General features: G+C 44.1%; 1 protein-coding gene across 2 annotated transcripts in view; it reads right to left on the reverse strand.

The window, feature by feature from the left end:
* kif6 (kinesin family member 6) overlaps nt 1-26376 on the reverse strand; it is a 204758-nt gene that overhangs the window by 125050 nt on the left and 53332 nt on the right. For both annotated transcript variants that reach the window (XR_006084703.1, XM_024439629.2), the window contains exons 10-11: nt 13942-14045; nt 10109-10214 (exon numbers count right to left, since the gene is read on the reverse strand). Coding sequence is in view for 1 of the 2 variants with exons in the window: in XM_024439629.2 (XP_024295397.1) it covers nt 10109-10214; nt 13942-14045 (210 nt within the window). In the remaining variant the exon portion in view is untranslated. The remainder of the gene's footprint in view (nt 1-10108; nt 10215-13941; nt 14046-26376) is intronic.

Below are 26376 nucleotides of genomic sequence, written 5' to 3' on the forward strand. Positions count from 1 at the left end.
GACAACGATAAGCACCTGCCTCTGATTGAGAACCACTCCAGACAGCCATAGACCTTGCTAGACAACCCACTAAGCTACAATCCCAATACCACCACCAAAACCCCAAGACAAACACACCACAATTACAAAACCCCATGCCACACCCTGGCCTGACCAAATACATAAAGATAAACACAAAATACTTTGACCAGGGCGTGACAGAACCCCCCCTAAGGTTCGGACTCCCGAACGCACCTCAAAACAATAGGGAGGGTCCGGGTGGGCGTCTGTCCATGGTGGCGGCTCCGGCGCGGGACGTGGACCCCACTCCTTTAATGTCTTAGTCCCCTCTCCCTTCGTCCCTGGATAGTCCACCCTCGCCACCGACCATGGCCTAGTAGTCCCCACCCAGAACCCCACTGGACTGAGGAGCAGATCGGGACTGAAGGACAGCTCGGGACCGAGGCAGCTCGGGACTGAGGGGAAGCTCGGGAGTGAGAGAAAGCTCAGGAGTGAGAGAAAGCTCAGGAGTGAGAGAAAGCTCAGGAGTGAGAGGAAGCTCAGGAGTGAGAGGAAGCTCAGGAGTGAGAGGAAGCTCAGGAGTGAGAGGAAGCTCAGGAGTGAGAGGAAGCTCAGGCAGGTAGATAGATCTACCAGCTCCTGGCTGGCTGGTGGTTTCAGCAGATCCTGGCTGACTGGCAGATCCTGGCTGACTGGCAGATCCTGGCTGACTGGCAGATCTGGAAGAGTCTGGTTGACTGGCAGATCTGGAAGAGTCTGGTTGACTGGCAGATCTGGAAGAGTCTGGTTGACTGGCAGATCTGGAAGAGTCTGGCTGACTGGCAGATCTGGAAGAGTCTGGCTGACTGGCAGATCTGGAAGAGTCTGGCTGACTGGCAGATCTGGAAGAGTCTGGCTGACTGGCAGATCTGGAAGAGTCTGGCTGACTGGCAGATCTGGAAGAGTCTGGCTGACTGGTAGATCTGGCGGCGCTGGGCAGACTGGCGGCGCTGGGCAGACTGGCGGCGCTGGGCAGACTGGCGGCGCTGGGCAGACTGGCGATGCTGGGCAGACTGGCGGCGCTGGGCAGACTGGCGGCGCTGGGCATACTGGCGGCGCTGGGCAGACTGGCGGTGCTGGGCAGACTGACGACGCTGGGCAGACTGACGACGCTGGGCATACTGGCGGCGCTGGGCAGACTGGCGGTGCTGGGCAGACTGGCGACGCTGGGCAGACTGACGGCGCTGGGCAGACTGACGGCGCTGGGCAGACTGGCGACGCTGGGCAGACTGGGGGCACTGGCGGCGCTGGGCAGACTGGCGGCACTAGCTGCTCCATATAGGCTGACAGCTCTGGCGGCTTCTTACAGACTGACCGCTCTGGCGGCTCCGGGCTGACTGGCAGCTCCTTGCAGACTGGCAGCTCCTTACAGACTGACAGCTCCGTGCAGACTGACAGCTCCGTGCAGACTGACAGCTCCATGCAGACTGGCAGCTCCATGCAGACTGGCTGCTCCATGCAGACTGACAGCTCTGGCTGCTTCATGCAGACTGACATCTCTGGCTGCTCCATGTAGACTGGCTGCTTCATGCAGACTGGCAGCTCGGGCTGCTTCATGTAGACTGACAGCTCTGGCTGCTCCTTGCAGACTGGCAGCTCCATGCAGACTGGCAGCTCTGGCTGCTCCATGCAGACTGACAGCTCTGGCTGCTTCATGCAGACTGGCAGCTCTGGCTGCTCCATGCAGACTGGCAGCTCTGGCTGCTCCATGCAGACTGGCAGCTCTGGCTGCTCCATGCAGACTGACAGCTCTGGCTGCTCCATGCAGACTGGCTGCTTCATGCAGACTGGCAGCTCTGGCTGCTCCATGCAGACTGACAGCTCTGGCTGCTCCATGCAGACTGACAGCTCTAGCTGCTCCTTGCAGACTGGCAGCTCTGGCTGCTCCATGCAGACTGACAGCTCTGGCTGCTCCATGCAGACTGACATCTCTGGCTGCTCCATGCAGACTGACATCTCTGGCTGCTCCATGCAGACTGACATCTCTGGCTGCTCCATGCAGACTGACATCTCTGGCTGCTCCATGCAGACTGACAGCTCTGGCTGCTCTATGCGGACTGACAGCTCTGGCTGCTCCATGCAGGCTGGCAGCTCTGGCTGCGCTGAACAGGCGGGAGACTCCGGCAGCGTAGGAGAGGAGAAAGGCTCTGGCTGCGCTAAACAGGCGGGAGGATCCGGCAGCGCTGTAGAGGAGGAAGGCTCTGGCTGCGCTGAACAGGCGGGAGGATCCGGCAGCGCTGTAGAGGAGAAAGGCTCTGGCTGCGCTAAACAGGCGGGAGACTCCAGCAGCGCAGGAGAGGAGAAAAGCGCTGGCTGCGCTGAACAGGCGAGGCACACTGAAGGCCTGGTGCATGGTGCTGGAACTGGTGGTACTGGATCGAGGACACGCACAGGAAGCCTGGAGCGGGGAGCTGCTACCGGAGGACTGGAGTGTGGAGGTGGCACAGGATGGGCTAGACCGTGAAGGCGTACTGGAGATCTTGAGAGCAGTGTTGGCACAGGATGTGCAAGGCTAGGGATGTGCACAGGAGGCCTGGTGCGTGAGGCTGGCACCAACTTCACCAGCCGACTAACACGCACCTCAGGACGAGTATGGAGCGCTAACCCAGGTGCCATCAAATCCCCAACACGTTCCGTCGGGCGAATTCCATGCAAAAAACACCAACACAGCAACTCCCTCATTTCTCTCTCCTCCAATTTCCCCATTAACTCCTTCACAGTCTCTGGTTCTGGTCTCCTCCTTGGCTCCTCACGATAAACAGGGAGAGTTGGCTCAGGTCTGACTCCTGACTCTGCCACACTCTCCCTGAGCCCCCCCCCAAGAAATTTTTGGGGCTGATTCTCAGGCTTCCATCCGCTACGCCGTGCTGCCTCCTCATATCTGCGCCTCTCAGCTTTCGCCGCCTCCAGTTCTTCCTTGGGGCGGCGATATTCTCCAGGCTGAGCCCAGGGTCCTTTACCGTCCAGTTCTTCCTCCCATGTCCATTTCTCCAGGTGGTGCAGCCTCTCCCACTGCAGCTGCTCCTGCTGCTGCTGCCTCTGTTGCCTCTCCTGTGGTTCCTGCCTGTTAACACGCTGCTTGGTCCGTTGGTGGTGGGTGATTCTGTAACGGTTTTCTAGTGGTGATGAAGGAGAGTCGGACCAAACTGCAGCGTGTCGATTGCGATCCATATTTATTAAACAAAACGTAAACACGACTAAACACTAAACACGACTAAACACTAAACACTACAAAACAATAAACGTAATGAAAACCGAAAACAGCCTATCTAGTGCAAACTAACAGAGAGTACAAGTAAGACACTAAGGACAATCACCCACGACAAACTCAAAGAATATGGCTGCCTAAATATGGTTCCCAATCAGAGACAACGATAAGCACCTGCCTCTGATTGAGAACCACTCCAGACAGCCATAGACCTTGCTAGACAACCCACTAAGCTACAATCCCAATACCACCACCAAAACCCCAAGACAAACACACCACAATTACAAAAACCCCATGCCACACCCTGGCCTGACCAAATACATAAAGATAAACACAAAATACTTTGACCAGGGCGTGACAATGTTGATGATTTCATTCCTGTGCTGTGTGTAACTACCCTGGTAGGTTGACCTGAACCAGGTTGCAGACATTAGTTACAGTTTGAAGCTTTTTCTTGAATGGGCAGCTTTATGAAAGACAGTCAATATTGAAATCAACCAGAAAATATACCTCTCTGTTGATATCACATACATTATCAAGAATTTCACACATATTATCCAGATACTGACTGTTAGCATTTGGTTGTCTATAGCAGCTTCCCACAATAATGGCCATATTCAGACCTGCCAAACCTGTCCAACTTTTTAGAATACCAGACGCACGCAGCAAATTGGAGATTCGCATAGCACGTGCCAAATTGGGGTTGGAATACTTTCTTTCTTGACAGCATTCTATTTTCACATATGGTAAAAGTCACTAACAATATCTAATTAGAAAGAACACACAAAAGTTTATTTTATTTAAAAAATAATAACATGTTATTTGTTTAGAAATAAAATGTACAAACATCTTATCCACGCTATTTAAAAAAAACCTCTGATATGATAAGAACAAATGTTTGAAGCAGAGTATCAGTATCAAATAAACATGTCATCCATAATAAAAAAGTCATGATAGGAAACAGTGGGTGAGAACAAATCTTCTAGAGACCTTCAACTGTTCAGGAAATCATTTCCTTGACAGATTTGCCTGATAGCTAGCAGATTTAGCCTAACGCAGCAGGGCATCAGGGTAGACTTCTCTGTGGCAAACAGTTCCTCTGGTAATCATTGAAACCTTCTTGAGGGGAGGCTCTGTACTTGGTTTTGTTCTTGGAAACGAGACTGAATATTCATTCACAGTCTGCATTGCTGTGGAATATGACCAATATCCCCAGCATCACAGCCCTAGGTGGGAGTAGACCAGGCTGCCCCACCTTTTCATTGTGCCGATTTCTCTCCAGGCCTGATCCATGTGCATGTTGACCAGACTCTGCTCAAAGGTTGTTGCCTGATAGAGTCTAAACTCATCTTCCACCAGATCAACAGACGCTCCCTCAGGAATAATGCAGGGAAAGCGTGCCATGAAAAATATGAGAACATGTCAGTCTGCCTGTTGGCAATGTCAGCAACCACTGCATGCTGGAGGAGCACATCTCCAAATGGAAATTTCAGCAACATGTAGTCTACTGCAGAAGAAAATATGTTTCTGACATCTGCATCGAAGGTCTTCAGATCCAGTTTGCCTTGGCCCCCAAGTTCAGTCTCTATAGTAGAGGAACGCTTGTCACCTCTCAAACAGGGCCAGTCACTAGGGCCAGCTCACAAGTATTGGCTTTTTAGACATGGTTCCTAATCAACGCTAAAAGCAAAATCCTTTTGAAAACATAACAACAAAAACAAATGATTGCATCGACACAGACCGCAAACTGTCTACACAACGCTAAAGTAGGCTACCACAAAGGGAATCTGAACGCTGTTCACCAGAAGAGTCCCGTGTTTCAGCCTATGTAAAGGTGCTTATTGTATTTCTTTGCAGCGCATACATAATTTCGGAATTTCGAAATTGAGAAAATCTCAAATCTAGTGCAAAAGTATGTTAGAAGCATGGCCTCTATAGCTAATACCGGACACTCATTCATTCATCATGCAGTCTTCAAATCTCCGACTCCATTTAATGCCAAGATGTTAATATTAATTTTTTATTATACTTTTGTAATGCTTTTTGTGACATGGATCATAAATACAGTTACAGGTTGCGTGATCCTCGTAATGTTACGTGGAAAATACAACTAATGGGACGCAGAATGAAATGTATATCAAACTCGCACAAATGCGACCAGTTGTTTTTCGGATTTGCATTTAATTTCTTTCACTAGCAAATGCAAGTGAACTGCTGGCACTTTAGAGCCCACTGAATGTCCATCTTACGTTCGCTAACACTAGCTTGAAACAATGTGTTTACCTTTCCACAACACACAGAGCCAAAAAGGGTTTTGCCCATGTGTTTATGTACAGCTGACAGTCGGCAAACTCAGCATCACAACAAACAAGTGGCAGACGAGGTCGCTACGTCGAATAATGGTGTATTAATCTCCATGTCCGTTGACACAAACTACAAACATGTCTGTGTGTTGCAGCTCGAGAATCGGGATGTTAGATTTACTCAGTGGATTTATTTTTTATTCAAATGTTTAAAAAATATTTTAAAAATCAAGCACTATTCATTACTGTGGACTTTTAACTTGGATCTCGTACCTGCGTACATGGACAGAGAATTGCGTAGTTGGTACGCAAAATGTGTGCATGTTGGCAAGTCTGCATATTACTTAAACAGTATTTAACACAATTATAACCTTGTATTGCTACCACTGTATCATCAAAGTGAGTTTCAGAGAATATGAATGTTACTAGCATGTTATTATCTGTTACTAACATGTTACTGATTTCATGAACCTTGTTTCTTAGGCTACATATGTTAATGTGGGCTATTTTTAGCACTTTTCTGAGATGCTTGATTGTTTTTATTGCTTTACTTGGAAGCTACACAGAAGTAGGCATGCTCATGTTATTTTATTTGATCTGAAAGTGCATGGTGAGCTGCAAACAGTGGACTTCCTACTAGGGCACACCAGCTCAGTGCTAACAGTATATGTCTGGTTCATAGGCACATGATTACTGCATACAATAGCTGTAGGATCAACAGGGCAGGGCAGGTAGGGGGACATGAATTAAGTCCCTGGGATAATGTACATTTGCTGCAGCATTACGACAACTCAGCAACAATGGTAGGGATTAACTGAGCTGGTCTTGGGTCATTCATAAGTCATTGTCTCAACGCAGCCTTGAAATATGTGAGTCCAGGAGCCAAGATGATTTGGATGGACTCTGTCATTCCTGTAGAGCTTTCTCTGTTTCCAGAAGGTGTCAAAGTTATCTATAAAAGTGATTCCAACAGTGGTACAGTAATATTTTAGCCAGGTATGTAATGCCAGTAGCCTGCTGAATATTTCACACCCGCGGAACAACAATGGTACCGGACCTGAAGCAATTGGTCGCTTTTTGGAATCTTTCAGTGCTAGAATCAGTTCTTTAAAATATATTTGCATAGGTTCTGAGCTAGCCCTCCTGATGTCGTTTCGCCCGACATGGACTACGACAGCGTCAGCTCCCGGCATCTGTAGAACGGTCGGAAGCAGCCTTGTAATGTCGAGGATAGCACAGGATATTTGCCACTTCGCCCCTGTAGTCCTCTGCAAGCAAACAGTTACTACATTGAAAGTCCAGGTGGTCCACATTGTCTCGGAATAAAGCCAAATAAACACAGTTCCTGCAGCATTGAAAACGTTCAATAGTGACCTCCATTTGAGACTGCTGGCCAGCTAGGCTACCTGGGATTCCGTGTCTCTCTTTCTTCCTCTCACAGCGGTAAGCATGAAAGCAGTGTCTTTGCATGTACTGTTGACAGCAGCATTGGCTAACGTTGGTAGCTATACAACGTAGTTCCAGCCAGGTCAGGTTGCAGGGAATACAGCCACAAATAGCGTGGGACAAGGGCTAACCGCATCGTGGGTTGTGTTCAAGCTGTTCGTGGAAAACCCTGCTATACTGATAGCTAACAGGTAGGCTAGTAGCTGGCTACAGAAACAACTTTTTGGTCTGGCATGATCCTGGGACGGATGGTAGTGGCCACAAAAACTGAGGCTAACCACGTTGCGGGGTCCAAAATCAAAAGGTATATAAATCAAACTTTGTAAAGAGTTGCACAGATGACATGCTGGTAAAAATATGGTAAAACGGATTTCAGTTTTCATGCATTATAATCACCATCCGCGAGAAGCAGATGTGCATTTTCTTCTTCGCTTATAGCCCTATACAGTTTGTTGAGTGCAGTCTTAGTGCCAGCATCGGTTTGTGGACAGCTACGAAAAATATAGATGAAAACTTTCTCAATAAATAGTAGGGACTACAATTTGAAGTATTCTAACTCAGGCGAGCAAAAACTTGAGACTTCCTTAACATTAGAGATTGCGCACCCGCTGCCTTAACTGAGGCTTCCGTCTTGTCTAAATGATGCATAGCTAGATGTATATTATCCATGTTGTTGTTCAGCCATGACTTTGAGACACATAGCATATTACAGTTCGTCAGGTCCCGTTGAAAGGATAGTCACGAAAGGAGCTCGTCTAGTTTGTTCTCCAGTGATTGTACGTTCACCAATAGAACAGAGGGTAAGGGCCTCACGAGTGGTCTAAGGCACTGCATCGCAGTGCTAGAGGCTTCACTACAAACCCAGGTTCGATCCCAGGCTGTGTCATAGCCGGCTGTGACCGGAAGACCCATGAGGTGGCGCACAATTGGCAGAGCGTCGTCCGGGTTAGGGGCGGGTTTGGCCGGCTGGGATTTCCTTGTCCCATCACGCTCTAGCGACTCCTTGTGGAGGGCCGGGCACGTGCAAGCTGACTGGACGATGTTTACACCGAAACATTGGTACGGCTGGCTTCCTGGTTAAGCCAGCAGGGTCGTGTTTCTCGACCTTCGCCTCTCCTGAGTCCGTAGGGGATTTGCAGCGATTGGACAAGACTAACTACCAATTGGATATCACGAAATTGTAGGGAAAAGCGCTAAAATAAATATATGTAAAAAATATATAAAAAAATAAGGGTAGAGGCATTTCATGTACTCGCCGATATAATTTCGTTAGGATGCCCACACGTCAGCCTCTCTTAAGCCTCATATTTATTTTTCCACCCTTGGGAATTAGGGCCTGGTGAGGAAACATAGATTTAGGGAACACAGGATCCAGGGAACATACAATCGTGGCCAAAAGTTTTAAGAATGACACAAATATAAATTTTCACAAAGTCTGCTGCCTCAGTTTGTATGATGGCAATTTGCATACACTCCAGAATGTTATGAAGAGTGATCAGATGAATTGCAATTAATTGCAAAGTCACTCTTTGCCATGCAAATGAACTGAATCCCCAAAAAACATTTCCACTGCATTTCAGCCCTGACACAAAAGGACCACCTGACATGTCAGTGATTCTCTCGTTAACACAGGTGTGAGTGTTGACGAGGACAAGGCTGGAGATCACTCTGTCATGCTGATCGAATAACAGACTGGAAGCTTCAAAAGGAGGGTAGAGCTTGGGATCATTGTTCTTCCTCTGTCAACCGTGGTTACCTGCAAGGAAACACGTGCCGTCATCATTGCTTTGCACAAAAAGGGCTTCACAGGCAGATTGCACCTAAATCAACCATTTATCAGATCATCAAGAACTTCAAGGAGAGCGGTTCAATTGTTGTGAAGAAAGCTTCATGGCGACCAAGAAAGTTCAGCAAGCACCAGGTTGGGGCACCACCAGTACAGAGCTTGCTCAGGAATGGCAGCAGGCAGGTGTGAGTGCATCTGCACCCACAGTGAGGTGAAGACTTTTGGAGGATGGCCTGGTGTCAATAAGGGCAGCAAAGAAGCCACTTCTCTCCAGGAAAAACATCAGGGACAGACTGATATTCTGCAAAAGGTACAGGGATTGGACTGCTGAGGACTGGGGTGAAGTCATTTTCTCTGATGAATCCCCTTTCCGATTGTTTGGGGCATCCGGAAAAAAAGCTTGTCCGGAGAAGACAAGGTGAGCGCTACCATCAGTCCTGTGTCATGCCAAAGCATCCTGAGACCATTCATGTGTGTGGTTGCTTCTCAGCCAAGGGAGTGGGCTCACTCACAATTTTGCCTAAGAACACAGCCATGAATAAAGAATAGTACCAACACATCCTCCAATAGCAACTTCTCCCAACCATCCAGGAACAGTTTGGTGATGAACAATGCCTGTTCCAGCATGATGGAGCACCTTGCCATGAGGCAAAAGTGTTAACTAAGTGGATTTGGGAACAAAACATCGATATTTTGGGTCCATGGCCAGGAAACTCCCCAGACCTTAATCCCATTGAGAACTTGTGGTCAATCCTCAAGAGACGGGAGGACAAACAAAAGCCCACAAATTCTGACAAACTCCAAGCATTGATTATGCAAGAATGGGCTGCCATCAGTCAGGATGTGGCCCAGAAGTTAATTGACAGCAGACCAGGGCAGATTGCAGAGCTCTTGAAAAAGAAGTGTCAACACTACAAATATTGACTCTTTGCATCAACTTTATGTAATTGTCAATAAAAGCCTTTGACACTTATGAAATGCTTGTAATTATACTTCAGTATTCCATAGTAACATCTGACAAAAATATCTAACGACACTGAAGCAGCAAACTTTGTGGAAATTAATATTTGTGTTATTCTCAAAACTTTTGGGCACGACTGTAGACCTGAGGGAACACCCCCTGTGGGAATGATAATGATGGGTATACACTGTGAGATACATGATGATAGTGGTTGTGTGGGGGCGAGGGCGGGGGAGGAGGAGAGAACAAATGTAATGAGGTAATACAAACATATCAAAAGAGAGTTTAAGACGAAAAGAAGTGGGTGATGAGAAATGCTGAGCAGAGAGAAATTGTGTGTGAGAGAGAGAGCGAGTTAAAAGTACCTTTAGCAGAGAGAAACAGTAATGGATTTTTCTCATGTCAGGTCCCAATGCCAGTGTGGCCTCACAATCAGGGTCTTCCAGAAAGACCTTGACCAGCTCCTCCATCCTGGGAGAAATAAAAAAAAAACATGGAAGAACAGCATAAAGAACACAATGTACACACGCACGTGTGCACAAAGAATACATGTTGACGCAAACACACACAATACTACCACAATACGACCAAAGCTTACAGCACTAAAGTATTTCGCAACCTTTCTCCAAGTTCTCTATTAGTTTATTTTAAAACTTGAGCAATCAAAGGGTTAAAATCTATGTTTGAGCTCAACAGCTATGTTTAAAGATTGGGTAGAGTCAAAGACAACTATTTACTTAAATGTGTGCAACAGTTCCACTGGGATAAACCATCGCTAGATGATAGTCCAAACATTGGTTCGTCAAGCATTGGAACTGGCCACAGGGAAAGACGCGGGGCAAAGATCCAATGTACTCAAGACAATACACAGTTCCATTTCCGCTAAAACATTGCTTTTGCAAAAACCTGCAAAGTTCATAGGTGTAAGGACCTAAAACAAACCAGGTGCTCTTATTTGAAGGTCCTGCAAGTCATCACATATATTTTAAGTGCTAAGCTCAAACTGGATTTTCAGAATGTTCCTCAATGCAAATGCTAATATTGAAGGGAGCAAAAGATCATCCTTGGTCTAACTTAGTACTGCATGATGTAGTACATGTGCTTATCTATTGAGAAAGAGAAAGGTGTCCCACCAGCAACCATACAGTATGACCAATAAACAGTTGAAGTCGGGAAGTTTACATACGCTTAGGTTGGAGTCATAAAAACACATTTTTCAACCACTCCACAAATTTCTTGTTAAACTATAGTTTTGGAAAGTCTGTTAGGACATCTAATTTGTGCATGACACAAGTTTCCAACAATTGTTTACAGACAGATTAGTTCACATATAATTCACTGTATCAACAATTCCAGTGGGTCAGAAGTTTACATACACTAAGATTACTGTGCCTTTAAACAACTTGAAAAATTCCAGAAAATGATGTCATAGCTTTAGAATCTTCTGATAGGCTAATCGACATAATTTGAGTCAATTGGAAGTGTACCTGTAGATGTATTTCAAGGCCTACCTTCAAACTCAGAGCCTCTTTGCTTGACAATATGGGAAAATCAAAAAAGAAATCAGCCAAGACCTCAGGAAAAAAATTTGTAGACCTCCACAAGTCTGGTTCATCCTTGGGAGAAATGTCCAAATGCCCGAAGGTACCACGTTCATCTTTACAAACAATAGTACGCAAGTATAAACACCATGGGACCATGCAGCCGTCATACCGCTCAGGCAGGAGACACGTTCTGTCTTTTAGAGATGAACATACTTCGGTGCGAAAATTGCAAATCAATCCCAGAACAACAGTAAAGGACCTTGTGAAGATGCTGGAGGAAACAGATACAAAAGTATCTATATCCACAGTAAAACGAGTCCTTTATCGACATAACCTGAAAGGCCGCTCAGCAAGGAAGAAGTCACTGCTCCAAAACTACCATAAAAAAGCCAGACTACAGTTTGCACATGGGGACAAAGATTGTACTTTTTGGAGAAATGTCCTCTGGTCTGATGAAACAAAAATAGAACTGTTTGGCTATAATGACCATCGTTATGTTTGGACTTGGGCTTGCAACCCAAAGAACACCATCCCAACCGTGAAGCACGGGGGTGGCAGCATCATGTTGTGGGGGTGCTTTGCAGCAGGAGGGACTGGTGCACTTCACAAAATAGATGGCTTCATGAGGAGGGAAATTATGTGGATATATTGAAGCAACATCTCAAGACATCAGTCAGGAAGTTAAAGCTTGGTCGCAAATGGGTCTCCAAAAGGACAATGACACCAAGCAAACTTCCAAAGTTGTGGCGAAATGGCTTAAGGACGACAAAGTCAAGGTATTGGAGTGGCATACACAAAGCCCTGACCTCAATCCTATAGAAAATGTGTGGGCAGAACTGAAAAAGCGTGTGCGAGCAAGGAGACCTACAAACCTGACTCAGTTACACCAACTCTGTCAGGAGGAATGGGACAAAATTCACCCAACTTATTGTGAGAAGCTTGTGGAAGGCCATCCGAATTGTTTGGCCCAAGTTAAATAATTTCAAGGCAATGCTACCAAATATTAATTGAGTGTATGTAAACTTCTGACCCACTGGGAATGTGATAAAAGCTGAAATAAATCATTCTCTCTATTATTATTCTGACATTTCACATTCTTAAAATAAAGTGGTGATCTTAACTGACCTAAGACAGGGATTTGTACTCGGATTAAATGTCAGGAATTGTGAAAAACAGAGTTTAAATGTATTTGGCTAAAGTATGTATATGTAAACTTACGACTTCAACTGTATGCTCGTAGATCTGGAAATGTTACAACAAAAAAGCCAGGAAAAGTTTGCTTGGAGGATGATTTGACATGGGCGGATCAATTTAATGCATAAACAAGTGAAGAAACAAGTAAATAAAAAGGTGGCCGTCGGTTGGTGCGGTCACAGCAGACATCATTACGTTTCCCCCTGCGTGAGTTTGACCACAGATAGGTGAACCCAGGGATATTCAGCCGAGGAGAGAGGGGAAATTGTAAAAACATTGGATCGAGGAAGCTGGGAGAGGTAAAGAGATCAGAACAGGAGGGAAGTGTTGCCAGGAGTTTAGGTGAAACCCTTGGGGTCTGAACACTGGGCCCGTCCACGGTCGAGTTCATTAGGCACCAAATGGAAAAAAGCGGACTGGAGCACATCGCGAAAATACCCGGACTCAACCATTAAGAAACTAATTTTCATTTTACATTCCAAAGCATAAAAAATCTAATCTGCGCATGTCCTAATGAACACTACCCAGGTCTTCCGTCTGTTGAGAGCGCTAGGGTCACTTTAAACATTTCCTTAACTTAAACAATTTCCCCATAAATATATTTTATTAAACCCGGCCCAGATTGCCAAGAACAGTCCTTTGGGGGAATCCCTGAAGTTCAAAGTAAGCAGAAGATAATGTGGCTTTAACATCTTGGCAACTACTAGCTACATTGGCACTATTGCACAGTCCCGAATAACAGTCAAATCATCATATACTGTGCGGCTAAAACTCGCTAGAATAAATAGCTGTGTAAAATAAAAATTTCTCTCTGTCTGGTGCGTGGTGTAAACATCCTGGAAGCAGGACAGAGGCCAGCACAGCACTGTTCCTGTTCTCACTGTCCTGAGATGACTGCCTCAGTGAGGTCTAACTGCTGCTCAGATCATTACAGACACACAACCAATGCGGCACTGGCCGAATGCCTGCTGCTGCATTCTCCGGAACTTTGTAAATGTATTTTGCAACATTGAGCATTTTTTCTTCTTCCATGATATCCTAAATGTGTAAACTAGGCCGGGTTCGATTTAATTCCTGCTATAGTTTGTGGATTTGAAGACACATGCTATGAACACCCCTAAACATCATGGGCGCATCGAAAATAGCACCCTTTTCCCAATTTCAGGGCTCTCCAACCCTGTTCCTTGGGAGCTACAGTCCTGTAAGTTTTCACTCCATGTCTAATCTAGCGCACCTGATTCTAATAAATAGCTGGTTGATCAGCTGAAACAGGTTAGCTACAACTGGGGAACAGAGTGGGAGAGCCCTGCCTATATAGTGCATTTATTTTGCCTTATGGGTCCTATAAAGGTAATACAGTGCAATTTGGGAGGCAGCCTATGATTTTAGTCTATGAGGCTTTCATTCAGTGGATTTGAATGACATATAATTGACTCTAGGCAAATATGAATGGAGCGTACTTATGAATCTCCTCTTGAGTTAGCTGGTCCTCTCTTTTCTCCCCGGTCACCATAGAGAGCTCTTCCTTCAGGCACTGGATCTCCCTCTTCAGACTCACAATTAGCTGGAAGACACAAAAGAACACACACACACACACACACTGGTCAGCAGGAGAACATGCACACACAAGTTTTGTCAGAGCAGGAGATAGCTCATTCACCCACTTAGAAATAGAGCCACGTTGGCCCATACACACACAACATTTTGCCACTGCCAATTGATGACAGAATAAACTTAAAAATGAACTTGTGGTGACATGTTATTTAAGGACAGTCTAACCAGTTCCAGACAACTGGATGTTCTAGCGAGAAAGCACAGGAAGCTGTGATACCTCACCAAAACATAAAATAGCATTAACCTATTACGGGAAAAAGACAACACATAAAATCTCCTGTTTCTGTCTGCACGCGTTTGGTCAAAGCCTGCGGAGCTTATGGTTATGACCCAAATGGCACCCTGTTCCCTATATAGTGCACCACTTTTGACCAGGGCCCATAGGACTCTTATCAAAAGTAGTGCACTATGTTGGGAATAGGGTGCCATTTGGGACAGCGCTTATGTGCCGCTTGCCTTCAGGAAGCACTGACTGGGCTGGTACTATACGTGTACGTCCCAAATGGCATCCTAATCCCTTTATAGTGCACTACTTTGGACCAGGGCCCACAAGGATTTTGTAAAAAAAAGTACTGCACAAGAGAATAGAGAATAGGGTGTCATTTGAGACACATACTAAATATAAAAGGCCAAATCTATTGCTATGTAGAGACATGACTTCTCTAACCACCTTTTGGACCAGACTTCACTCATTTGCAAAAGAACAGGACTTTTCCTAGTCTAATTGTTACAACTGAAAATGGGATAAATATAATGTAAACACTGATTAAAATCTTTAAACGTATCCACAATATTTTTCAGACGTCACAAAATGCAGAAAACAAAAAGGATAGAGTGGAATCTACTTCCTGTTGCATTACCTAATTCCCTGAAATTTGCACTAGCTGTGATAGCAAAGGCTGCATGTTTGGCTTGATTAGCTATATTTCAGTAATACATTTTTAAAAAACAGCATAGGCAACAGCTTTATAGAGATGACATGACTTGGAATTCAAATAAAGTCATCAAATAAAACAAATGTAATATATACACAACTGAAATATTTCATGAAAGTAATGTGAATAAATGATTTTTAATAAGTGTTAAGCAGTAATGGGCAGTCACTAACATCATGGGACTTTTATAAGTGGTTTTATTCTGTGTTGTTACAGCATTCAACCCACATAATGCATCAAATCAAATTGTATTTGTCACATACACATGTTTAGCAGATGTTATTGTGAAATGTTTGTGTTTCTAGCTACAACAGTGCAGTAATATCTAACAATTCACAACAATACACACAACCTAAAAGTGAAAGAATAGAATTGAGGAATATATAAATATTAGGATGAGCAATGTCAGAGTGGCATAGACTAAATACAGTAGAATAGAAAACATTTTATACATATGAGATGAGTAAAGCAAAAATATATAAACATTATTAAAGTGACTAGTGTTCCATTATTAAAGTGGCCAGTGATTTCAAGTCTATGTATATGGGGTAGCAGCCTCTAAGGTGTAGGGTTATGTAGCGAGATGAACAGAAAGTGGCTTGGGTGGTTGTTGTCCTTGATGATATTTTTGACCTTCCTGTGACGTCGGGTGCTGTAGGTGTCCTGGAGGGCAGGTCGTTTGCCCCCAATATGTGCATTTAGTGTAAAAAAAAATGTATAATCGAAACAATTATAAATGTATAATTCGAAACAATAATTTTTTCAATAATCAAACTGAAACCAAACAGACCAAAAAAATCACTAATCGCTCAGCACTATTTTGTTGAAACACATGGAGGGCATTCCTCATTTATTACTATTCTCTCTCTACTGTCTGTTCCCATCTGTGCTTCAGCCCCGGCCTCCACATTAGGGCAACCTGAGGGATAAATCTCCTGAAGTGTCTGGTCTATTGCAGGGGCTAAGAGGTTATTAAGGGTCAGGGATGACCTGGCTAGACATGACTTCAACTTTGATGCTAAGCAAAAATATCTAGACAGTGTAATCTCCAGCGGATGGGTGGGCGGGTGTGTGCGTGTGACCAGTCTTTGGGGACAAATCACGGTAACACTTTATTTGGATAGTCCATCTGTAGATGCTCTACAGACTTCAACTATCTACTTACCCTAACCTTAGCTATCCATAGCGCGGCGCACAGTTGGCCCAGCGTCGTCCGGGTTTGGCCGGTTTTGGTCGTCATTGTAAATAACAATTTGTTCTTTAGTGCCTAGTTAAATAAAAGGTTACATTTAAAAATATATTTATAAATAAATAAACCCTAATTCTAAACATGACCCTAACCTTAGTAAGCAGTTGCTTATCAACAGATAGCCTGAATTGCTCTACAGACTATCCAAACAAAGTGTGACCCAAATCACAAGGCAGATTCAGACACTAACTATTCCAGCAGCAGTAGAGAAACACAATCAAGAGCAACAACTATTTGCCAATTTTGCAACTGCTCTTGACAGTTGTCAGAAGCCTAGGGTCATTGAAAGTCAAGTGAAGGGCAAAGGTCAGATGAACAGACCTTAATAAAGCAGTATGACATCTTACAAAAGCCTGAGGAAACCAGACGGTCAGACAAAGTGACAAGAGAACCAAAAGCCGCTCCCAATCTCTTTTTACCCATTAAGCTTATGTGATATTCCCAGCTGTGCCCTCAAAGCTTGACCACTGGTCATTGGTCACTGGGATTGGTTTGGTTCTATTTCGGAGCCTGAACCCACGCTGCTACCGCAAGGCCAAAATCGTCTCCCATAGGCCCAGAATAAAGCCTGGCCGAGGCCATGTCATCCATGATGTCAGCACATAGCTACAGATCACTAGGTCAGGCTGGTGCAACAGAAGGCTATTGTCATGCAAACACTCTTTGAAACTTGATGCACTCAGCCTAAAAGTGTTATACATAAATTGCACACAAGTGGCCAGAAAGTAACTTCGGTGACAGTTACTCAGGTGTAAGGTTAGGTGAAATGTTTAGGGCACTGTACATGATGTCAGCTGGTCCTCATGTTACTCCCATGCTAGCCTCCCGACACTAGCTTCCTGTCAAGGCAAGGGCTGATTTCAAGGTTTTTACTTGCTAACCTACAAAACATTACATGGGCTTGCTCCTATCTCTCTAATTTGGTCCTGCCGTACATACCTACACGTACACTAGGGTCACAAGACGCAGGCCTCCTAATTGTCCTTAGAATTTCTAAGCAAACACCTGGAGGCAGGGCTTTCTCCTATAGAGCTCCATTTTTATGGAATGGTCTGCCTACCCATGTGAGAGACGCAAACTCAGTCTCAACCTTTAAGTCTTTACTGAAGGCTCATCTCTTCAGTGGGTCATATGATTGAGTGTAGTCTGGCCCAGGAGTGTGAAGGTGAACGGAAAGGCTCTGGAGCAACGAGCCGCCCTTGCTGTCTCTGCCTGGCCAGTTCCCCTCTTTCCACTTGGATTCTCTGCCTCTAACCCTATTACAGGGGCTGAGTCACTGGCTTACTGGTGCTCTTTCATGCCGTCCCTAGGAGGGGTGCGTCACTTGAGTGGGTTGAGTCACTGATGTGATCTTCCTGTCTGGGTTGGCGACCCCCCTTGGGTTGTACCGTGGCGGTGATCTTTGTGGGCTATATTCTGCCTTGTCTAAGGATGGTAAGTTGGTGGTTGAAGATATCCCTCTAGTGGTGTGGGGGCTGTGCTTTGGCAAAGTGGATGGGGTTATATCCTTCCTGTTTGGCCCTGTGCGGGGGTATCATCGGATGGGGCCACAGTGTCTCCTGACCCCTCCTGTCTCAACCGCCAGTATTTATGCTGCAGTAGTTTATGTTTCGGGGGGCTAGGGTCAGTTTGTTATATCTGGAGTACTTCTCCTGTCTTATCCGGTGTCCTGTGTGAATTCAGCGTAATTTCTGGACTATTAAGCGCACCTGAATATAAACCGCACCCATTTAATTAAAAAAATATATGTATTTTGTACATAAATAAGCCGCACGTCTATAAGCCGCAGATGCCTACCGGTACATTGAAACAAAGGAACTTTACACAGCCTTTAAACAAAACACGGCTTGTAACAAAAATAACTAGGCTTTTAAACGAAACACGGCTTGTAACAAAAATAGGCTTTAACGAAACACGGCTTGTAACAAAAATGTAAAAAAATACAGTAAACAGTAGCCTACCAAGAAAGTCATTGGTCACTATCTTCCTCCTCCTGTGCACTGAAACCACTGAAGTCATCTCCTTCGGTGTCGGAGTTGAATAGCCTCAGAATTGCTTCATCCGATGTTGGATCGCTGCCCTCTTCAACACGCAGCAGTCCAGCCTTTCGAAACCCGTTGATGATAGTGGATTTTTTGACAATGCTCCACACTGTCAGCAGCTCTATATCCTTTTCCAACAGCCAGATCGATCGCCTTCAATTTGAAAGCTGCATCATATGCATTTCTCCGTGTCTTTGCCATGATGAGGGTGACAAAATGACTACCGTAATCAGAATGATGGGAAGTTTGAGCGAGCTCGATTTACATTCACATTATGTGACGGTGCTCAGTTTTTTGGCGGCATGAATCTTGTGAAAGCGGGAAAAATCCATAAATTAGCCGCGGCATTGTATAAACCGCGAGGTTCAAAGCGTGGGAAAAAAGTAGCGGCTTATAGTCCGGAAATTACAGTAAGTATGCTCTCTATAATTCGCTCTTTCTCTCTTTCTTTCTTTCTCTTTCTCTCTGAGGACCTGAGCCCTAGGACCATGCCTCAGGACTACCTGGCATGATGAATCCTTGCTGTCCCCAGTCCACCTGGCCGTGCTGCTACTCCAGTTTCAACTGTTCTGCCTGTGATTATTATTATTTGACCATGCTGGTCATTTATGAACATTTGAACATCTTGGCCATGTTCTGTTATAATCTCCACCCGGCAAAGCCAGAAGAGGACTGGCCACCCCTCATAGCCTGGTTCCTCTCTAGGTTTCCTAGGTTTTGGCCTTTCTAGGGAGTTTTTCCTAGCCACCATGCTTCTACACCTGCATTGCTTGCTGTTTGGGGTTTTAGGCTGCGTTTCTGTACAGCACTTTGAGATATCAGCTGATGTACGAAGGGCTATATAAATACATTTGATTTTGATTTGTGGCAGGGCTGAAATGCATTAGAAATGTTTTTGGGGGGAATCAGTTAATTTGCATGGCAAAGAGGGACTTTGCAATTAATTGCAATTCATCTGATCACTCTTCATAACATTCTGGAGTATATGCAAATTGCCATCATACAAACTGAGGCAGCAGACTTTGTGAAAATCAATATTTGTGTAATTCTCAACACTTTTGGCCACAACTGTACTTATACATCTATGTGTTATTTGTGATAGGCCTATGGGATAATATTTGATCAAATCACAGTATTGTAGTGACCTTAGTACAACAACTAGTGACCTCAACCGGGGTCCGAGCCTCTTGGTGTAATGGCTACATGTTGGGCTACACCCCCAAAATTCCCTGTAAGGTGCTATTATGGGAACACTTTCAAACAGACTGGCATGTTTCACTCAGTTTTGTGCCTACTGAACACCACCCTTCAGACAATGACGCTGAGTATGTCCTTCGCTGCCCTGTACTGGATCGTGTTCGCTAAACACAAAATGGAAAAACGGACAGAAACGGAGAAGGACTTCCTGAACTTGGAAAACAAAAACAAACTTTTTTGCTACGTGTTCAATAATGAATATGACCCTGGAATCCATTACCAACAAGCACTTATCGTCCGTTTCCCCTCCCTTCTTTAATGATGGTGAGACGATGGGAACTTCAGGAATTTTTAACACCCATTTCCCAAACATGTCTCTCTCTCTCTCTGGCTGACTGTAGCAGGCAGACCTGGGTTCAAATACTACTTTGCATCTTTCAAATACTTGTAGATTATATTTTAGCCTCCCTCGTGTGCCAGATGGGCAGGGTTTGCAGTTTTGTGAGTATTCTATTGATTTCATTGCAACAGAATAGCTCAATCAAAACCATTTCAAGTAGTTGAAATTATTTCAAGTAGTGTTTGAACACAGGTCTGGTAGCAGGGCTGGTTGTTTGAGTTATGGGTATGTGCAAATCACCCCTCTCTGGTCAGACAGGGGGAGGGGAACGGAATGCTGCTACTGCCTGACTGCTGATAGGTAAACTATGATAAAAAGGAACTTGAGTGACCACCACAGAGGGGAAAACTGTCTTGGACACAATCCTCTCTCATGAAGAACCAATAACGCACATCTCATATGTATATCGATAAAATACATAGCTTTATAACCAGGGATGGAATTGGGAATAATGTGGAAACAGAGTTAGAAAAGTGAAAAGGTCAAAATCTAAGAGGCAAACACTTTTGTGAGTTTTAACTTTGCACAACTCTTAGGACAAGATTTATCTATTGTTTTTGTCAAACTTGCTCAAGCTCAGTACATCTGGATGGGAGCCATTGATGGACAGCAATATTCAAACTTTGTCTAAAATTATGAAGCAAATGTAAGTGAGGACAGAGGCTGGACCACTCAGAAATACTCAACACCTCTTGGAAAGCCATTCAGGTGTGTCTTTGACATAAAACATTTTGTAATTGTCCCGCTGAAAAATAAAACTATCCCAGGGTTAGATTTTCAGAAGACTGAAGAGGGTTTCCCTCTGCTTTTTGTCTAGGCTTTGCTCATTTCAGTCTTTTATTTTGATCCTGATAAACTCCTCAGTCCTTGCCAGTGACATGCATACACATGGCATGAATCTGCCACTAGAATACATGAAAATACAGAGGGTTTCACTATGTATTGTGTTGTATTGGATTTGACCCAATCATGTAGCTTTTAATTTAGGCCAAAAATAAAATATACAGTGCCTTGCGAAAGTATTCGGCCCCCTTGAACTTATTCAGCCCCTTTACTTTCAGTGCAGCAAACTCTCTCCAGAAGTCCAGTGAGGATCTCTGAATGATCCAATGTTGACCTAAATGACTAATGATGATAAATACAATCCACCTGTGTGTAATCAAGTCTCCGTATAAATGCACCTGCACTGTGATAGTCTCAGAGGTCCGTTAAAAGCGCAGAGAGCATCATGAAGAACAAGGAACACACCAGGCAGGTCCGAGATACTGTTGTGAAGAAGTTTAAAGCCGGATTTGGATACAAAAAGATTTCCCAAGCATTAAACATCCCAAGGAGCACTGTGCAAGCGATAATATTGAAATGGAAGGAGTATCAGACCACTGCAAATCTACCAAGACCTGGCCGTCCCTCTAAACTTTCAGCTCATACAAGGAGAAGACTGATCAGAGATGCAGCCAAGAGGCCCATGATCACTCTGGATGAACTGCAGAGATCTACAGCTGAGGTGGGAGACTCTGTCCATAGGACAACAATCAGTCGTATATTGTACAAATCTGGCCTTTATGGAAGAGTGGCAAGAAGAAAGCCATTTCTTAAAGATATCCATAAAAAGTGTTGTTTAAAGTTTGCCACAAGCCACCTGGGAGACACACCAAACATGTGGAAGAAGGTGCTCTGGTCAGATGAAACCAAAATTGAACTTTTTGGCAACAATGCAAAACATTATGTTTGGCGTAAAAGCAACACAGCTCATCACCCTGAACACACCATCCCCACTGTCAAACATGGTGGTGGCAGCATCATGGTTTGGGCCTGCTTTTCTTCAGCAGGGACAGGGAAGATGGTTCAAATTGATGGGAAGATGGATGGAGCCAAATACAGGACCATTCTGGAAGAACACCTGATGGAGTCTGCAAAAGACCTGAGACCGGGACGGAGATTTGTCTTCCAACAAGACATTGATCCAAAACATAAGAATGGCCAAGTCAAAGTCCAGACCTGAATCCAATCGAGAATCTGTGGAAAGAACTGAAAACTGCTGTTCACAAATGCTCTCCATCCAACCTCACTGAGCTCGAGCTGTTTTGCAAGGAGGAATGGGAAAAAATGTCAGTCTCTCGATGTGCAAAACTGATAGAGACATACCCCAAGCGACTTACAGCTGTAATCGCAGCAAAAGGTGGCGCTACAAAGTATTAACTTAAGGGGGCTGAATAATTTTGCACGCCCAATTTTTCAGTTTTTGATTTGTTAAAAAAGTTTGAAATATCCAATAAATGTCGTTCCACTTCATGATTGTGTCCCACTTGTTGTTGATTCTTCACAAAAAAATACAGTTTTATATCTTTATGTTTGAAGCCTGAAATGTGGCAAAAGGTCGCAAAGTTCAAGGGGGCCGAATACTTTCGCAAGGCACTGTATCTGTTGTGTTGTCTTACAGTATTGCCTAATGGCCTTGTTGCAAACAGAACGGATGAATTGGAGTGGACTTTTTAAACCAGGCTTCATTATTTTCACTTTGTCATACAGGTCAGTAATGTGGAGTGAATGCAATGTTGTGAAACACTTTCAATTATTGTGGTGGCAGCATCATGTTCTGGGTATGCGTGTCACCGGCAGGGACTGGGGAGTTGTCAGGATCAAACCCAAAATAAAATGTTAGAGGAAACCCTGTCTCAGTCTTCGGAATACCTAAGGGATAGTTTTCCTTTTCAGTGGGACAATTACACCCATTTTTATGCCAAAGACATACCATACCAGCTTTTCAATAGGTGTTGACAGACAATATCCACTTTAACATGTCACCCCCTTTCTCCTCATTTACATCTACCACCCAGACTCACAACCATGCGACAGCTACAATTCCAGACACACACCCCCCCATTTACAAAGGGTCTAGAGATGGGCAATCTTGTCTCAAGGTAACAGCAAATCAACAATATTTATGCAGATTTAACACTTGCAAAGGCTTATGGTGGCGATTTACTGTATACGGGGAATGAAAAGACCGTTCAACAAGTACCTCACCTCCCCTATACCAATTCCTCTCCAACTTTCCCCCAGCTCTTTTTGGATAAGTGGTCTATTCACTTGCTGGTTAACAAGGAGCCATGTAGGATTAAGACCTGTCAATTGACCAATGGCAGGACTGGAGATCCTAACATCAGTTTCACTGTGAAAGATTACATCATCACATTTACAGACTACCGTTCGAAAGTTTTCGATTTCTTTTAACTATTTTACATATTGTAGAATAATAGTGAAGACATCAAAACTATGAAATAACACATATGGAATCATGTAGTAACCAAAAAAAGTGTTAAATATATGTTATATTTGAGATTCTTCAAAGTAGCCCTTTGCATTGATGACAGCTTTGCACACTCTTGGCATTCTCTCAACCAGCTTCATGAGGTAGTCACTGGGAATGCATTTCAATTAACAGGTGTGCCTACCTTTCTTAAGGAAAGGTAGGGGAGTATACAGAAGATAGCCCTATTTGGTAAAAGACCAAGTCCATATTTTATTTTATTTCACCTTTATTTAACTAGGCAAGTCAGTTAAGAAGAAATTATTATTTACAATGACAGCCTACACCGATCAAACCCAGACGATGCTGGGCCAATTGTGAGCCGTCCTATGGGACTCCCAATCACAGCCAGTTGTGATACAGCCTGGATTTGAACAAGGGTGTCAGATTCGACCCAGTGATGCCTTAGACCGCTGCGCCACTCGGGAGCCCAAGTTTTCATTATGGCAAGATCAACTCAAATAAGCAAAGATAAACGACAATCTTATCTTCACTGTTGACGTTGAGACTGGTGTTTTGCGGGTACTATTTAATGAAGCTGCCAGTTGAGGACTTGTGAGTTTTTCAAACTAGACACTAATATACTTGTCCTCGTGCTCAGTTGAGCACCGGGGCCTCCCACTCCTCTTTCTATTCTGTGACAGAGCCTGGACTTGAACCTGGATTTCTCGTGGCACAGCTAGCAACTGCGATGCAGTGCCTTAGATCACTGCACCATTCGGGAGGCCGTACAAGCAACAATTCCAAGAGGAAGTACCAGTGACATGCTCAATACGGAAGTGGTCAGATGAAGCAGATGCTAAGCTACAGGACTGTTTCTGAAATAGACAGACTGAAATATGTTCTGGGATTCATCCGATGGCATTGAGGAGTTAACCACATCAGTCACCAGCTTCATTAATAAGTGCATCGACGACATCATGTCCACAACGCACCGTGACTTTTGTCAGATGTTGTTGCGTCACAAACTTGAATTTAAAATGGATTAAATTGAGATTTTGTGTCACTGGTCTACACACAGTATCCTATAATGTCAAAGTGGAATGAAGTTTTTTGAAATGTTTACAAATCAATAAAAAATGTAATGTTTTGAGTCAATAAGTATTCAACCCTTTGGTTATGGCAAGCCTAAATAAGTTCAGGAGTAAAAATGTATTTAATTCACATTCTAAGTTGCATGGACTCACTCGGTGTGCAATAATAGTGTTTGACATGATTTTTGAATGACTACCTATCTTTGTACCCCACACATACTGTTAGGTCCACCAGCCGATCAGTGAATTTCAATCACAGATTAAATCAGCAAGACCAGGGAGGTTTACCAATGCCTCGCAAAGATGGGCACCTATTGGTAGATGGGAAAAAAACAAAAAAACACAAGACCTATCATATCCCTTTGAGCAAGTTATTAATTATACTTGGATGGTGTATGACAACACCCAGTCACAACAAAGATACAGGCGTCCTTGCTAACTCAGTTGCCGGAGAGGAAGGACACCGCTCAGGGATTTCACCATGAGGCCAATGGTGACTTAAAAAAAAGTCCCATTACAGAGGGCAAAAAATATGGCAGAGCATTTTTTCTCCTTAATAGAAATTGTTATGTTTGGAGCAAATCCAATACCACACATTACTGACTGCAACTCTCCATATTTTCAAGCATAGTGGTGGCTGTATCATGTTATGCTTGTAATCGTTAACTGGAAAGTTTTCAGGATGAAAAAGAAATGGAATGGAGCTATGCACAGGCAAAATCCTAGAGGAAAACCTGGTTCAGTCTGTTTTCCAACAGACATTGGGAGATTAATTCACCTTAACCTAAAACACAAGGCCAAATATACACGAGTTGCTTACCAAGATGACATTGAATGTTTCTGAGCAGCCTAGTTACAGTTTAGACCTACATTGTCTTGAAAATCTATGGCAAGACCTGAAAATGGTTTTCTAGCAATGATCAACAACCAATATGACAGAACTTGAGGAATTTTGAACATAATAATGGGCAAATATTGCACAATCCAGGTATGAAAAGCTCTTATCCAGAAAGACTCACAGCTGTAATCGAATCCAAAAGGTGATTCTAACATGTATTGACTAAGGTGTGTGAATACTTATGTACATTACAGTAAATTTCTGTATTTTATTTTCAATACATTGGCAAAAAATTATATAAACATGTCATGATGGGGTATTTTGTGTTGATGGGTGAGATGTAAAAAACATTTTGTATCCATTTTGAATTCATGCTATAACACAACTAAATGTGGAATAAGTCAAGGGGTATGAATAATTTCTGAAGGCATTAACTTAACCTTAACTTAATTCTCAATGTGGACCAGACTATTCTTGGCTCTCACCAGTCAGCACGATGGGGGAATGGACTTATCTGCAACCAAAGAGGATCATTAGTCCAAATATCACTTACATAAGATTTGGTTTTGGGTTGCCAAAGTTACTGTCTAAACTGTCCTGCTTTCTCCAACTCGCAGCCCACCATTTCCAACACCAAAATGTGTGCCTTTCAATTATCCCCTAGTAAATCCTGGGTTCCTCCCCTTCACTAAAATACATTGAACTGTACAAAACTGTCAACTGTACAAAAGCAGGTTGTTCCACACAATGTATAACTGCACTTAACAGATAGGAGAGTCCAACTTGCAACGTGTCTGCAGGGACAGAGTAGGGCCAAAAAGGTAGCTCTAAACCAACACAAATTACAACATTCTGATCATCTGCAAGGCAAAATCCACTACAACCTTTATTTCACCACTGTGTGTGTCCCCTGTGTGTGTGTGTGTGTGTGTGTGTGTGTGTGTGTGTGTGTGTGTGTGTGTGTACAGTGAGTGAGTGAGTGAGTGTCCAGTGAGTGAGTGAGTGTGTGTCCAGTGAGTGAGTGAGTGAGTGTGTGTCCAGTGAGTGAGTGAGTGTGTCCAGTAAGTGAGTAAGTGAGTGAGTCCCTGATTTGATTTGATTTGAGTGTGTCCAGTGAGTGAGTGAGTGAGTGAGTCCAGTGTGAGTGAGTGAGTGTGTCCAGTGAATGAGTGTGTCCAGTGAATGAGTGTGTCCAGTGAATGAGTGTGTCCAGTGAATGAGTGAGTGAGTGTGTCCAGTGAGTGAGTGAGTGAGTGAGTGTGTCCAGTGAGTGAGT

The sequence above is a fragment of the Oncorhynchus tshawytscha genome, linkage group LG12 (assembly GCF_018296145.1).
Source record: "Oncorhynchus tshawytscha isolate Ot180627B linkage group LG12, Otsh_v2.0, whole genome shotgun sequence".
Taxonomy (NCBI): Eukaryota; Metazoa; Chordata; class Actinopteri; order Salmoniformes; family Salmonidae; genus Oncorhynchus; species Oncorhynchus tshawytscha.